Below are 17173 nucleotides of genomic sequence, written 5' to 3'. Positions count from 1 at the left end.
GCTTCTGCCACTGCAGCCAATCCTGGGACAGCAGGCTCATAATTACCAAAGTGAATATCAGAAAGGTTGAGTGCTGCACATGAGAGGGCCCTCCCCCCCCTCGTCCCTGATTGGCTGTAACGGCCTCTGACGACATATATTAACCCAAGCTTCCCTAAAGATGTGGCTGTACATGGAGATCCTACATGGACATAGTGCCAGTGCTGAGCCTTCCCTGCATGCAGAGTTATGGGGTGCAGAGAGGATCCTTGGAGACCACAGTGATCTACCAGCTGCTGACTGATTCTTCTCCCTGGGCTGAGGGCACATCTGCTGCAGGGCATGGATGCCAGCTCGCAGTGAAGAGCCTGTATGCTGCTTCATCAGCCCATTGGGGACTATGGACGAGGTCTGCTGTAAGTAACCCATGCAGCTGCTTTTTGGAGAATTGCACTGACCCTGGACTGCACCCATGAGTTCCCCAATGCCCTTTAATACTTGAATGATCGCCTGTCCTGATCGTTTGTGCCAGTCTAATATATTCTGAATCTTCTCATCATTGTGCATTGCTAATACAAGGACTGGGGACTACTACTCCATGGAGAGCTGCAGCTAGACGCCCCTACACCCTCTGCACATCCCTATTTATAGAGCCAGAGCCAGGAGAAGGACTTGGACGGAAGTGCCGCCACCATGAGCCTGGTTGGAGGCTTCCCCCACCACCCAGTGGTCCACCATGATGGTTACCCCTTTGCCGCTGCTGCAGCTGCCGCCGCCAGCCGCTGCCATGAAGACAACCCTTACTTCCACGGCTGGCTTATCAGTCACCCCGAAATGTCTCCCCCCGACTACAGCATGGCACCGTCCTATAGTCCGGAGTACGCCAATGGTGCGGCTGGCCTGGACCACTCCCATTACGGGGGTGTCCCGGGAAGCGGGGCCGGAGGTTTAATGCAAAGGCCTGTGAAACGGAGGGGGACTGCAAACCGCAAGGAGAGGCGCAGGACTCAGAGCATCAACAGCGCCTTCGCCGAGCTGCGGGAGTGCATCCCCAATGTGCCGGCCGACACCAAGCTCTCCAAGATCAAGACATTGCGCCTGGCCACCAGCTACATTGCCTACCTCATGGACCTGCTGGACAAGGACGACCAGATCGGGGAGACCGAGGCCTTCAAAGCCGAGATCAAGAAGACAGATGTCAAGGAGGAGAAGAGGAAGAAGGAACTGGTCAGTACTGACATGTCATGGTCTCCTTCAGATCTGTAATGACAGGACAGAGAGAGAGATGGATGGATAGATATAGATAATAGATATAAATGGTAAACAGATGATAGATAATAAATTGATACATGTGAGATAGATAGATATAGTAAACAAATAGACAATTTAAAGATAATAGATAATAAATAAATAGATAAATAATAGATTGATTTATTGATATAGATAGAAAACAAATAAATAGATACATGGACAAATAATAGATATAGTAAACAGATAAAGATAGATAACGAATTGATAGATACATAGATATGTATATAGTAAACAAGTAAATAACTGATAGATGATATAAAGATAATAAATCAATATATACTGTATATATACACACAGTAAACACATAGATGACTGATAGATAATAGACAGATGGATAGATGATAGACAGACATATAAATTGATAGATATCAGATACGTAGATTGATAGTAAACAGATAGATGATTAGACAGATATAATTAATTCGATTGACTGCAGATATATTTTGTAGAAAGTTAAGAATATGCACGATTGATGTAATACAATAGTTCTGTAGACATCTACAGTAATGTAAGCAGCCACAGCCAGGTGAGAATACATTGCAATCGCCCATAAATATATTACAATGTTGTCCTCCTTATCTAGAAATATTGGGTGTTTTTCTTCATTTATAAACATGAGATCCTGGTATGAAACATAGAATTTTACTTAAATATGAGAAATAACTAAATCATGGGAAACGTCTCTAGAATCAGATTTTGAACACAATAATAAATGGCAGAGCAGCATGATGAATAATACAAAACTAACCTGAAACTAAACACATTCATGTGAAAAAGCCAATACTAACTTATCATATATAGTAGAGGGATATTTAAAAATATATAAAATAATCTTTAGTTCTGTAAACATTATAGCAAGGAAATGAAGAGATTATCAGTGCAGTATATGGAGGCAGCTCCCAGCTATCTCTATATACACAACAGTGTATAATGTTTAAAATAAATTGCTGCTGCCATCCATCATATGGAATATGAGTAGTGAGCAGCCTCCTGGAATATTCCTCTATGTATATCTGGGTGTAATGTGCATGTGTGTATATTTTGCCATATTCCACAGAGTCTAAAAATTCTTTCAAATGCATGTAATAGGCGGCAGATAGATATAACTAGCTAAGTATATACTGACAATTTTTGTACATATTTTTACAATTCTGCATATTAAATATAATTAGGATTTGTATTATTATTATTATTATTATTATTATTATTATTATTATTATTTCACATGTGACTTTAGGTAGTGGGTAATTCAGTGTAGTTTTGATACAAGGCCCAGAGGAGACCCCAGAACAATCCAGTCATCCTGATGTGCAGTATGGGATAAAACATTTTGGTTGTCATAAAGAAATTGTTGCAGATACCATATAACTTTTTCCTCTTCTTTTTTTCTTTCTTTTGCCTTTTTTTTTTTTTACCTAAAAAGAATGAACTTTTGAAAAACACAGTTACTAGCAACGACAAGAAAACTAAAGGAAGGACTGGCTGGCCCCAGCATGTATGGGCCCTGGAACTTAAGCAATGATCCTGTGAAGTGCAGGACTGAAGGAAGACTATAAATAGACAATAAAGTATGTATGGAATGGTCCAGTTTATTTATGTGCAATCCCCCTTCCCTCCTCAATGCACCCCTCAATGGATCTGTGCAGAGAAGCATTCCATTATATGAAGAGGAATAATCTACAGGTTGGTAATAGCAGGGGGCCCTGTAGGTCATGTATGACAGTCTGGACATACAACACATGACTCCCTGGTGCCTATGTATGTTTGTCTGTGAAGTGTACGTGCCCCATGGGATTATTAGAAATGAATATACCGACAGGATGTGCCTTCTTCCTTGGGTATGTTAACCGTGTCAGTGCCAGGGTGGCCTGCGCCTGGCTGCAGTGCAGTGTGTGCTGTGGGCCCTCTGACAACACAGAAGACACCATTGTAACCTTGTTGTCAGAGTCGTTCTCCGTTGTGTTGTCCTTGTGCTTGTGTAACATTTGAAGGTGTTCCATCTATTTGTTATTGTGCACTTCTGTCCAGAAATGTGGAATATAATTAATATTTGAAGGTGTAAAATGTTGTAAAGTGATCAATAAACCACTGAGTGTCTTTTTTGTATATGTTCTGTTAATTTATGTCTGCATAATACTGCATAGATCACAGACCTGCCTGAATGCAAATAACCACATGAGTTTGCATATATTACATAATCAAATATCCACATATCACTATATATATATATATATATATATATATATATATATATTCACATGTAGCAGGATCACATAAACGTGTAAATATTCATATATTCATATTCATGTAGATTTGTAAATATTTATATGCAGTTATACATATATATATATATATATATATATATATATATATATATATATAATGCATATATGTGGCCGTTCATATTTAACTGTAGATGTGTAGATATATTACATAATATTGATATGTAGATGAAACTGCACACATGACACTGTATATATATATATATATATATACACACACACACACACAAACATTCATTGCATTGTCTGTGTGTGTGTGTGTGTGTGTGTGTGTATATATATATACACACACATACATACACATATTACATGCATTTGCAATGTTTTACACGTAGAACAAATCGAAACAATTAAACTAGTCAATGTTCTATATAATAAATATATCCTAGTTTAATAAATCCAACATTTGATTATAAATCTATGAAGAGACTGGTGTGCTTGCATGGCTGACTTGGTAGTCTCTCGCGTGTAGATTTGCAGCAAGCCATAAAAAGATAAGAGGGGCCCAGCACCAGGTCCATATGTGCAGGTTGAGGGGTTAGAACAACTCAGTCAGTGTGCAGTGCCCTTTGCTGTCAGGGGTCAGGGGCCGGGGCTGTGGACTTGTGTGCAGGGAGACACTTGCTGGGGCTCACAAATGCTCTCTGTACATTGACAGCTTCTTCTGCAGCCTCCCTCATCCATACATGGGGCAGCACTATGGGCACACCACAGCCCCACCCAGGGATAGTTCTCAGCAGTATATTTATGCACATCGGATAATATTGTGACTTTACAATACTTTGTTTGGGTAATGTTTACCAAGCATGCCTGGTCTGTATATATATATATATATATATATATATATATATATATATATATATTAGATATTGGTTGCGTTTGTCAGTGTTCACACTTGTTTTCACAATGACCAGCTCGTATTAACTATTGCAGCGACGGCTCGCCTAGTCTTTATACCTGGAGAGTTTATACCAGTCCTGTGCTCAGTGAAGTGATCGATACCTTCTGTGGACAGAGATGAGAAGCTCAGGGCAGTTCTACTAGTACTTGCAGTGTATTTGGCAGCTGAGGAAATCTTTATAATTGCTGGCTAAATGTGGATGCTGCCTTGTGTAGAGGGTAATCACTCTCAGAGTAAAATCTCAAGAGCCCTAGACAGGCCGGAGCCAACAAAAATGCAGCTTTTGACATTAAAAGCTAAATGGTGCAGCAGCTCTGCATGGAGGGAATTGATGGCTAGATGTGGTGTCAGTGCAGTGGCCTCTGCTAGCCTCCTAAGGCTGGGCCATAGCCTGATAAGAGGAGCCCCAGGAGCTCACACACTAATCCCTTCACTGCCAACAAGCTGGAGGCCTGGGCAACATATGGAGTATATTCAGTCTTCTGCCACCAATGTGTATCAGACTGCCATAAAATAATTGTACGCTTAGATAAAAGGTCATAGGAAAATAAAAAAAAAGAAAGAAAGAAAAAAAAGATTGATTTTGCAAAAAGATAATTCTGCACATATTGTGTATGTTTTAATAAGGTTTGCCGTATTATTGTTGCTATTATAATAATATTAATAATTATAATAAGAATCATAATAAGAATTATAATAATAATACTTCTCACATTACTATTAATGATCCGTTATTTATTTATACTTTCACTTACAATGCAATTCATGATTTAGTATTTATCTCATGTACTTTTTATTCTTATTAATATAAACACAAATGAATTCATTCAGAATCCTATAACTTGAGCCAATATGACAACCATGGGGTTTGAATACATATCACAAACAAGTAAAGGGTCTGGGAAACAAGTGATTTGGGAACTCGATGTGTCTGGGAAAGCAGGATTTCATGGGTTTCTTCCAGGGCGATTAGCAGTGTTATCAGCTTCCCTAAACAGAGCCTGTGCTGCAATGTGCGCCCAGTTCCAGGGGCTGCTGGAGACTGGAGGAGTGCAGGCTGCTCCCCTGGATGGGTCTCCCAGTAAGAACTGGGGCTGTCACTGGCCTCTTGAGAAGAGGACTGCAGCATGCCGCCTGAGAAACATGGGAAGAACCGGTTTGGACATATTTCAGACTGCCCCATGCCCCCTGGAGTGGCCAATTATTGTTAATTTGTTATTATTGTCTAGATGGGGGTCAAAGATATATCTAATGTGTGTCCTATTGAAGAGAAACATAGGTAAAAGTCATTTGTATCCTGCGGGCTAGAAAAAAAATACTTAAATATAATTGCCAAAAATCCAAAGAAAATATAACATCCAATTACCATAAGACATAGTTCAATCATGAGAGCATTACATACTAATTGTAAATGGAACAACTTGAGAATTAATTCCCAGTGTAGAAATAACCAGAGGTGTATCTTTTATTCTCTGCACAGTATTCCCTGTATACAGTCTATTGTTCCCTGTTATCAGCCATCTGCTGCTGAGGGTGTTCTATACCAGAAGTGAAGGGGAATCAATCACATGTATGAGGTATACATAGTAGAACATGTATGGCAGCACAAGCATTTGTATTATAATCTTCAGTCTTTTATTCTTCTGAAACTATAATGCCCCTAATTGAATCCCTTCTATAGAACAGAAACAATATGGCGCTTCTTAGGTTCTTCATATTGGCTATAGAGGCAGCAGTGGTTTGGATATTTTCCTTCTGTGAGCTGTGTTTTAATATAGGATTGTAGGCAAACCTCAGAGAGTCATTGCCCTCAAGAGTTAAATACAAAGGTCAGGTCTGCTACATCTGTATCAGAAGAAATCACCGTCTGGTTGGAAGACATTTGTTCATCTGATAAACATAGAATAACCGATACTGAAGCTTTACATGCTAGATACAGCTCTGCAGTGTACAGTGTGCATTGTAAAACCAGTCAAGTGGTGATAATACTAATAACAATATAATAATAATAATAATAATAATAATAATAAACAATACATTTCATAGAATAACCAATACTGAAGCTTTACATGCTAGATACAACTCTGCAGTGTACAGTGTGCATTGTAAAACCAGCCAAGTGGTGATAATACTAATAACAATATTATAATAATAATAATAATAATAATAATAATAATAAAACACAATGCATTTCATAGAATAACCGATACTGAAGCTTTACATGCTAGATATAACTCTGAAGTATGCAGTGTGCATTGTAAAACCAGCCAAGTGGTAATAATACTAATAACAATATTATAATAATAATAATAATAATAATAATAAAAAAACACAATGCATTTCATAGAATAACCAATACTGAAGCTTTACATGCTAGATACAACTCTGCAGTATGCAGTGTGCATTGTAAAACCAGTCAAGTGGTGATAATACTAATAACAATATTATAATAATAATAATAATATTTAAAAAAATAACACAATGCATTTAATAGAATAACCAATAATGAAGCTTTACATGCTAGATATAACTCTGAAGTATACAGTGTGCATTGTAAAACCAGCCAAGTGGTAATAATACCAATAACAATATTATAATAATAATAATCAATACATTTCATAGAATAACCAATACTGAAGCTTTCAAAGCTAAAATAAAGCTGCACCATACAGTGTGCATTGTAAAGCAGGCCAGGTACTAATACTAAACAATATTATTATTATTATTATTATTATTATTATTATTATTATTATTATCATTATCATCTAATAATAAACCACAAAGCATTTCATCGAATACCCAATGCTGGAGCTTTAAATGTTAGATATAACTCTGCACTATACACCGGGCATTGTAAAGCCAGCCAAGTACTAATAATACAAATAATATAATAATAATATTATAATAATAATAATAATAATAATAAGAGGAAGAGGAGAGAGAAGAAGAACAGGACCTGCAGTATACACAACCATTTATTTCCTGCCATTCAGGTGGCATCATCCTATTCTGCACGCATCCAGATACCTTACAGAGGGGGGATCAGTCCACTTATTCTGGATTCTTTCCTTCCTAAGGTGTATAATATTCCTTGCCCTTATCAGAAGCCTCCCCCCACCTATTTCTATATCTGATAAATATGCCATGAGTACCAGCTCTCCTATAGGTGCCATCTGGCAGTGATTAGAGGCCACCTCCTCCTGCTGGGCCCATAGACAAGCTGACGTCAGATCGGCCCGGAGCCATCCTGCTCTTGACTTGGGTGTAATCAGCAGCTCTCTGCTCTTCCCCATCCTATTCCAGCAGCAGGAATGCGGATGCTCTGCCACCATAGGCAAGGCAGGGTTCTGCTTTCACAGGTTTGCAGCCAACATCTCTGCACCCCCCTCACCCCAGCATGGATCCCAGGGGAACCCATCATTCCTTCCAGCCAGTCTTGTATCTCTCTCAATGAGTGGCTGTGCTCCAAGGTAAGCACAGGGCAGTCTAATAGCCAACAGCAAACTATTAAGGAGGGGGAGACTTTTATGATCATTCCTGTTTGGGGAAGATGTGTTTCTAATCACCACAAGCTGATCTCAGCTGATAATTATGCTGCAAATCTCATGTGTTCATGTGAAACCTGACGATAAAAGTGGAATTTATTAGGGAGTGAGGTTACTCCTGAGGCTGCAGCTCATTGCACCTGCTCCAGGTACAGGTTACTGGTCTGACGCCCAGAAGAAGTGATTAATAAGCCATATACAGAATAGGGAAAACATACAAGCTCCAAACCTCCAGAGATAAGTGCAGTCAGCCATGTCTATGGAGGGGGGATGATGGGTTGCATTATTTCTGTGGTGTGACATCATGTGTTCATTTTACCGGCATGGTGACATCATCATATTTATATTTTCTGTGCTGTGATGTCACAGTATGCAATGGTGACCTTTATCTACCCTTCTGTACTGTGAAATCATTGTATAATTACAACACTGTCAGGACACTGATTAGACTATCTCTTTGCTGTGACACTGTCACTGGACACATTATGCTTATACTATTGTGATATCACTGTGTGCATTAGTGCTAAGCTGTGACATCACTGTGTACATTATCCTTATACTCTGTTTACTGTACATTTATAGTGACATCACTCACTATGTGAATTATCACTATTGTGATATCACTGTGTGCATTAGTGCTATGCTGTGACATCACTGTGCACATTATCCTTATACTCTGTTTACTGTACATTTATAGTGACATCACTCACTATGTGAATTATCACTATTGTGATATCACTGTGTGCATTAGTGCTATGCTGTGACATCACTGTGCACATTATCCTTATACTCTGTTTACTGTACATTTATAGTGACATCACTCACTATGTGAATTATCACTATTGTGATATCACTGTGTGCATTAGTGCTATGCTGTGACATCACTGTGCACATTATCCTTATACTCTGTTTACTGTACATTTATAGTGACATCACTCACTATGTGAATTATCACTATTGTGATATCACTGTGTGCATTAGTGCTATGCTGTGACATCACTGTGCACATTATCCTTATACTCTGTTTACTGTACATTTATAGTGACATCACTCACTATGTGAATTATCACTATTGTGATATCACTGTGTGCATTAGTGCTATGCTGTGACATCACTGTGCACATTATCCTTATACTCTGTTTACTGTACATTTATAGTGACATCACTCACTATGTGAATTATCACTATTGTAATATCACTGTGTGCATTAGTCCTGAACTGTGACATCACTGTGCACATTATCCTTATACGGCATCATCACTGTGTTTACTAATAGTTTTAATAATTTTACTACTAGTAAACACAGTGATGACGCCCTATAAGGATAATGCACACAGTGACATCACAATAGTGATAATTCACAGTGATGTCACCATACATGATGACATCACTATGTGAGTTATCACTGTTGTGATGTCACTGTGTACCTTAGTCCTGAACTGTGACATTACTGTGAAAAAAACAAGTATTGTGATATTATCTATGTACTGTGACATCTATGTGCACACTATCCCAACCACTGGGACTGTGTGTTTGGAAAACCAACCTAATTATAAGATTTTTGCCTTAAGATTGGTGCCTGATTTTACAGTTTTGCTAGGAGGACCCATAGTTACTTGTAATGTCCCTGTAATAATAATAATCCTAATCAAAATATGAATCTTTATATAGCACCAGAATTTTTTTGGCACTTAACAGTTCACAATTAAAAAAAACCCAGACATTAGAGAGTAAAAAGTGAATTAACAATTTAAACAAAATGAATGAGCTTTCTAGGAGACATTCAACATCAAAACTCATGTGCTGGATACTATAAATATCCCATAGAAAACTATGGAATCAGCTCTAGCATCAGTTTACATCTGGCGTTTTTGCACCACATCACAGGGAAATTGAAATGAATGGCTGGGTATATGTGAACCCAGCCGAAGGTATATAGAGATGAAGGAGGAAAAGTAGAGTGGCACAGTGATTGGACTGATAGAAGAGCTGCATTTAGAGTAGAGTATAGAGAAGGTAGACCAGGGATGACCAACCTGAGGCTGTCCAGCTGTTGCAAAACGACAACTCCCACACTGCCTACAGCAGGGCATGGTGGGAGTTGTAGTTTTACAACAGCTGGAGAGCCACAGATTGGCCATCTCTGGGTAATCAATATGAGAATACATCAGAGCAATATCAATAGTTTTGGCTCACAGTGATAATGGTGCAGATTCTGTGGAGATGAGGTACAGGTGGCTTAAGCATACAACTGATTTAAAGGGTTTTTGACTCTATATTTTACTCGTTCCTTCCTCTTTTATCAGCTTCACTGCACCCTGGCAAGATGTTTACAAGCAGAACTTCCTGTTTTCATCAATGTCCTGATGGTTTTTGTAACCAAACCCAGCCTGATTTGCACAGTAATATTTCTTGCTCCACCTTTGTAGTAGCCATATCCCCTACACTTCCCTCCCCAGGTTAACTAGGCAGAGCAGTTTCTCAGAAAATTTACAGAGAACAGCATACAGGGTTTTTGTGACTTTTGTGATTTTACGCCGCTCACTCCAGTTTTAAAACTAGCTAAGTGACTAGCTAAGTTAATGAGGTTTAGGCCAGATTTAAATCATACCTGAGTTTTCCAAAAAAGTTTGCATAATGGCTTTGCTTCTTTGTACAATCATAACTGTGAAGGAGCAAGTGCTTTTTTTCGGCTTCCCTAATGTCTTTTTCAGCCACATTATTCCTGTTTTAGCTGCACAGCTAGATGCATTTCACTAAGATAAGGGGGACACATCCCTTCTGTGAAATCTACCAGCACTGTACTGCTGTGACATCCTTTCTCTTACTTCCCACAATATTTTTGTTCAGCTCCATAGCTTACAGAACAGATCAGGAAATCACACTTATAGGCACACAGGAGGCTCATATAATCTTCAAAAGCTATGTAGAAGCAGTTCTTTTATCAGTCTCAGAAGCTCAGCTAGCTTTGACATGCCCCCTGTGAGCCATCTTCTATGTCTCTGTTACTAGAGATGGATCTTGCCTGACAACAGGCAGTGGACTACAAATTAGGTAAAAGTGTGCCCCCTAGTGGTAATCACTTTACAGCTTTTTCTGGTGGATGTAGGCATATTTTTAAATGAGGTTATTTAGAAGTTTGCTATTTATACCATTCTCTAATAAATGAAATGAAAATTATGTGAAATAACAGTGACTCTTTAAGAAACGAAGACATTGTAGCAATGTCGCACAAATATCACAGATTCACAGGGGTGTCATGACAACTGGAGTCCTCTCTAGACATATTTAAAGACGCACAAAACTTATCAAACAACTTGTGAATTTTGTAATAATAATTTTAATAATAATCCCCCTGTCCTTTTTTCAGTGTTTTAAATGCTTGTAAAAACTCAATCATTTCAAACATTTGCCGGTTTTTATTCTGTTACATTTGTAACGTGCCTTTTTTTCCCCCCCTGCCATTGTTTAAGTTCTCCTTATTATAAAGAGGGCTGAAATGCTTGAATTCATAGTCCTATTTCACTATTCATTGTCTTATGAGAAGAATAAGACTCTGTAGTAGGACACATTTCTTCAGGCTTCCAAAAACAGAAGTGAACTGCCAGAGGCTGCTGTTAATTTGCATCAGTTTACATCCCACAAAATTAAGGGGTATATGGGATCTTTTAAATTATTTACATATCATACAATACAGTTAGGTACATATATATTTTTACACTGACACAAATGTTTTTTTAACCTGTTTACTAAAACATATTCAATTTTTGTAATGGACATGGACATACATTCCAGACTTTAGCTTTCATTTGAGGGTATCCACATTAAAATTGGATGAAGGGTTTAGGAGTTTCAGCTCCTTTACATGTGGCAACCTATTTTTAAAGCAACCAAAAGTAATTGGACAATTGACTCAAAGGCTGTTTCATGGGCAGGTGTGGCCAATTCACATTATTTCATTCTCAATTAAGCACATAAAATGCCTGGAGTTTATTTGAGGTGTGGTGTTTGCATTTTGAAGATTTTGCTGAGAAGTAAACATGCGGTCAAAGGAGCTCTCCATGCAGGTGAAACAAGCCATCCTTCATCTGCAAAAATAAAAATAACCCATTCGAGAAATTGCTACACTATTAGAAGTGGCAAAATCTACAGTTTGGTACATCCTGAGAAAGAAAGCAAGCACTGGTGACCTCAACAATGCAAAAAAATGTGGACGTCCACAGAAGACAACAGTGGTGGATATTTGCAGAATAATTACCATGGTGAACAGAAACCCCTTCAAAACAGCCAACCAAGTGAACAACACTCTCCATGAGATAGGTGTATCAATATCCAAATCTACCATAAAGAGAAGACTGCATAAAAGTAAATACAGAGGGTTCACTGCACGGTGCAAGCCACTCATAAACTTCAAGAATAAGAAGGCTCGATTGGACTTTGCAAAAAAAAAATCTTAAAAAAGAGCACACTTCTGGAAGAACATTCTTTGGACAGATGAAACCAATATTAACCTCTACCAGAATGATGTAAAGAAAAAAGTATGGTGAAGGCATGGTACAGCTCATGATCCAAAGCATAACACATCATCTATAAAACACGGTGAAGGCAGTGTGATGGCTTGGGCATGCATGGCTGCCAGTGGCATTGGGTCCCTAGTGTTTATTGATGAATGAATTCTGGGGTTTTCAGAGACATACTGTGTGCTCAAATCCAGCCAAATGCAGCCAAAGTTATTGGTTGGCGTTTCATAATACAGACTGACAATGACCCAAAACATAAAGCCAAGGGCAACCCAGGAGTTTATTAAAGCAAAGAAGTGGAATATTCTTGAATGGCCAAGTCTGTCACTTGATCTGAACCCAATAGAGCATTTCACTTGTTAAAGACTAAACTTCAGACAGAAAGGCTCACAAACAAACAGCAACTGAAAACCGCTGCAGTAAAGGCCTGGCAGAGCATTAAAAAGGAGGAAACACAGCGTCTGGTGATGTCCATGAGTTCAGGACTTCAGGCAGTTATGGCCAACAAAGGGTTTTCAACCAAGTATTAGAAATTGGAAATTGCAAATGTGATCGCACTCTACATCCAGCATTCTGCACTGCCTCCATGCTGGATGAGACATTGGTGTACATTTTGGCCAAAGCGTAATAAGCCACTCACCACGTCAAGGTCGCCTCATTTGAGTGGTCCCTAACACTAGTGTTAGGGACCACTCAAATGAGGCGACCTTGACGTGGTGAGTGGCTTATTACGCTTTGGCCAAAATGTACACCAATGTCTCATCCAGCATGGAGGCAGGGCAGAATGCTGGATGTAGAGTGCGATCACATTTGCATTTTCCGTTTGTATATGTATTTCGCCACAGTGATGTGCACCTACATACAGGTTGTGCTGACCCAATCCCCCACATTTTTTCTTTGAAGTATTAGAAATTAACATTTTATTTACAATAAGAAGGCTCGATTGGACTTTGCTAAAAAAAAATCTTAAAAAACAGCACACTTCTGGAAGAACATTCTTTGGACAGATGAAACCAAGATTAACCTCTACCAGAATGATGGAAAGAAAAAAGTATGGTGAAGGCATGGTACAGCTCATGATCCAAAGCATAACACATCATCTATAAAACACGGTGAAGGCAGTGTGATGGCTTGGGCATGCATGGCTGCCAGTGGCATTGGGTCCCTAGTGTTTATTGATGGATGAATTCTGGGGTTTTCAGAGACATACTGTGTGCTCAAATCCAGCCAAATGCAGCCAAAGTTATTGGTTGGCGTTTCATAATACAGACTGACAATGACCCAAAACATAAAGCCAAAGCAACCCAGGAGTTTATTAAAGCAAAGAAGTGGAATATTCTTGAATGGCCAAGTCTGTCACCTGATCTGAACCCAATAGAGCATTTCACTTGTTAAAGACTAAACCTCTGACAGAAAGGCTCACAAACAAACAGCAACTGAAAACCGCTGCAGTAAAGGCCTGGCAGAGCATTAAAAAGGAGGAAACACAGCGTCTGGTGATGTCCATGAGTTCAGGACTTCAGGCAGTTATGGCCAACAAAGGGTTTTCAACCAAGTATTAGAAATTAACATTTTATTTACAATTATTTAATTTGTCTAATTACTTTTGAGCCCCTGAAATGAAGGGATTGAGTTAAAAAAAATGCTTTAGTTCCTCACATTTTTATGCAACCATTTTGTATAACCCACTGAATTAAAGCTGAAAGTCTGAACTTCAACTACATCTAAATTGTTTTGTTCAAAATCCATTGTGGTAATGTACAGAAATTTTTTTGCAAAAATGTTGTCTCTGTCCAAATATATATATAAAAAAAAAAAAACTACACAGACGACCTATGAGGGCCACATATATTGATTAAATCACAACCTATAACACTATGTGCATACCCAGATCACCCAAGAAAAAGTAACCATATGTAAGCAAAAAATATATACTTTATTAGAACAACACAATAAAACATATATAATGGAGTCTTACATCATTGGATGGAGTAAAACAGGTATAAAAGAGGAGCATAGGAGGGAGTGGACCGATAAAGATGAATACATATAGGGGAAGCAGCAACTGTAATTAAATACATAAATACACAAGTGTAAACGTTGCGCCAAGTTAGTAACAGAAAATTAAGGAAATAGATACTACAGCAGGCTTCCATACACAGGCAAAGAGCCTAGTAAAGTACATAGCAATAGTGCCTCAGGTAGACCAGGAACCACATATAATAGCTCATTCAAATGTAAACAAACGTGTTAACGGTCACATCACCCATCCAGTGTCCCTCACTTACCCCGGGTGATGTAACTGTTGCATAAAATATCATTACCTGATATAAAAAAAAAGACCTGTGAGCGTGTGTAGTGTAGAAAGCTATGAAGTTTGTGTAGTTTGTGTTGCCTTCTCTACAACATTCTTATTGACTCCCTTAGCCACCTTTCTAATGCATCCTCCACCCTCTCAAAAACCATGGTTCTCCAGCAGGCTCATTAATGTTTTTAATGTTCTTATTGCTGTGAAGACACTTATTGCACCTTCTTCAGATTCTCTATCTCATGTCAACTTCTATCTGAAGGAGATGAGCACCTGATAACATTTCTTACCAAACTACATGACACACCTGGGATACTTAGGGGGAGATTTATGACTTTAACCCTCATATTTCCCTTGTCATTTTTATCATGTTACTTTTGCCCCCTAATTTATGACTTTTTATTGGCATGGCTTTCTATGACTTTAATAACCAATTATGCACATTTTCTAGAGTGATTGTTATACTTTTTAAGCTTTTTTGTTCTTTGGGATCAGTATTTTCGACTAGTATCCAGCATTATGTTTCTTTGCCAGGTCTATCCCTTGCCTTCTATTTTATTTCCTTTTCTATACCATGGAAACATTCAAATTTAATTTAAAAAAAGTATAGCTTGACTCCATTATTATAATTCTAATGCACATGCACTTGAAACATATTCAAGAAGATACTGTAGAACACTTCATGAATATATAGCAACTCAAAAAGGCAGATTTATCAATGTATTTATGGCAGATTTCTGGTGAAAATGTATTGGAAAGCATTGGTCATTGGGCTAAACCTAGAGGCATTGTCTTGGCAGTTCTCTGGTATTTACCCTTTACCCCCGTATAGGGATCTGGACTTCGCTGCAGGGAACCAACCAGACTGCTACCTCCTGGAGTAGTCCTGGTGTAGCTAACAACCAACTTAAGGGGGTCAGAGACACCGATGCAAAGCACCAAGGACTCAGGCAAAAAGCGTAGTCCAATGTCAGGGCAGGCTGACTATGTGCATATTCCAGATAGCAATTCCAAGGTCATGGCGGGACTAAGTATGTGCATAGTCCAGGTAACAGTTCCAAGGTCGGGGCAGGTGGCAAGTAGCAGAAGCAGTAGACAGGCAAGGTATGGTACAGGGGTAGTCAGACAAGAGATCAGCTTCACTGGGTACTAGAAACCTCAAACCTCAGACGACGGGATTCGTCTCCATACCGCATTACAATATAGGACACCGGTGAGGCAAATTTATCACCGAAACTTCGGAATTTCATTTTTCAACGTGAAAACCATTTTAAAACTTGGTTCCAAAGTCAGCTTCAGTCGAGGTACCAGTCGGTACCGAAGCCGATTTCAGATACCTGTTTTAAAATGTTTTTCAAGTTTAATAATCAAATGCCGAAGTTATTCACCAAAGTCCCACAAGACTTCGGTAATAACTCATTTCGCTTTTCCGGAGCTCATATATTTTAATGCTGTATGGAAACGGATCTCCGTACAGCATTAAAACAAAGTTCTGAGCAAAGCAACTTCGGATCTATGATCCGAAGCTCGCTTCGTTCATCCCTACTACTAAGTATATCAAGAGAAAATTGCCCTTGTTAGCAGAGTGGCTTTGGGAGGTGCTCTTGGGGTGCTCTTCTCATCAGAAAGACCACCTAGTATGCATAAGAATTATCGTAGTCCAGGTCAATGCTGCTCTACATTTCTGGGAAAAATATATGAAAATTAGCATATCGTACATCTACTGGCATCAGATAGGCTTAGTGATTTTTCCTTTTTGGAAGGAAAGCTAATTTGAATATCTTTCCTACAAACTCAAATGTATGCAAATGAACTTTTCTTCCAAAAAGAAAAAATCACTAAGCTTATCTGATGCCAGCAGATATTAGATATGTTACTCTGTATATATGCTTCCCACAAATGCAGGGCAACATTGACGGGGATCCAATACTAGGTGGTTTTCCTATTGAGAAAGAGCAGCCCCAAATCCACTCTGCTAACCAGGGCAATTTTCTCTTGAAAAACCTCAGTATTCTTGTCTTTTTGGAAGGAGAATTGTAATACTGGGAAGTTCACTACTCTTATCCTTTTAGGAGGAGAACTGGCTTGCATGTCCTACTCAGAAAAATCTCACATGTGTGCCTCTCTCTGTGATTTGCTCAGAATGAAATCACAAGAAATTTGGGTTTGTTAGAATCTGAATTTTTTGTGAAGTTTGAGATGAATTCTGGATCTCAATATAGATGGATCTCTATATCTACCTCTAAATATATTTTTTTGTGAGACTTGAACATTCAGTACTCTTGTCCTTTTGGAAGAAGAACTGGCCTTTCTGTCTTGTTACAGTA

General features: G+C 38.7%; 1 protein-coding gene across 1 annotated transcript; it reads left to right on the top strand.

Moving 5' to 3' along the window:
* Window positions 1–179: 179 nt before the first annotated feature.
* HAND2 (heart and neural crest derivatives expressed 2) lies at window positions 180–3387 on the top strand. The gene is made up of 2 exons (XM_040418676.1): window positions 180–1206; window positions 2714–3387. Exons 1-2 carry the CDS (start codon window positions 673–675, stop codon window positions 2810–2812), a joined length of 633 nt encoding a protein of 210 aa, XP_040274610.1. The 5' UTR covers window positions 180–672; the 3' UTR covers window positions 2813–3387.
* The last annotated feature ends 13786 nt before the right edge of the window (window positions 3388–17173 follow it).

The sequence above is a fragment of the Bufo bufo genome, chromosome 2 (assembly GCF_905171765.1).
Source record: "Bufo bufo chromosome 2, aBufBuf1.1, whole genome shotgun sequence".
NCBI classification, from domain to species: domain Eukaryota; kingdom Metazoa; phylum Chordata; class Amphibia; order Anura; family Bufonidae; genus Bufo; species Bufo bufo.
Note: the sequence above shows the minus strand (reverse complement) of the source record. Positions and strands in the feature narration are given on the sequence as shown.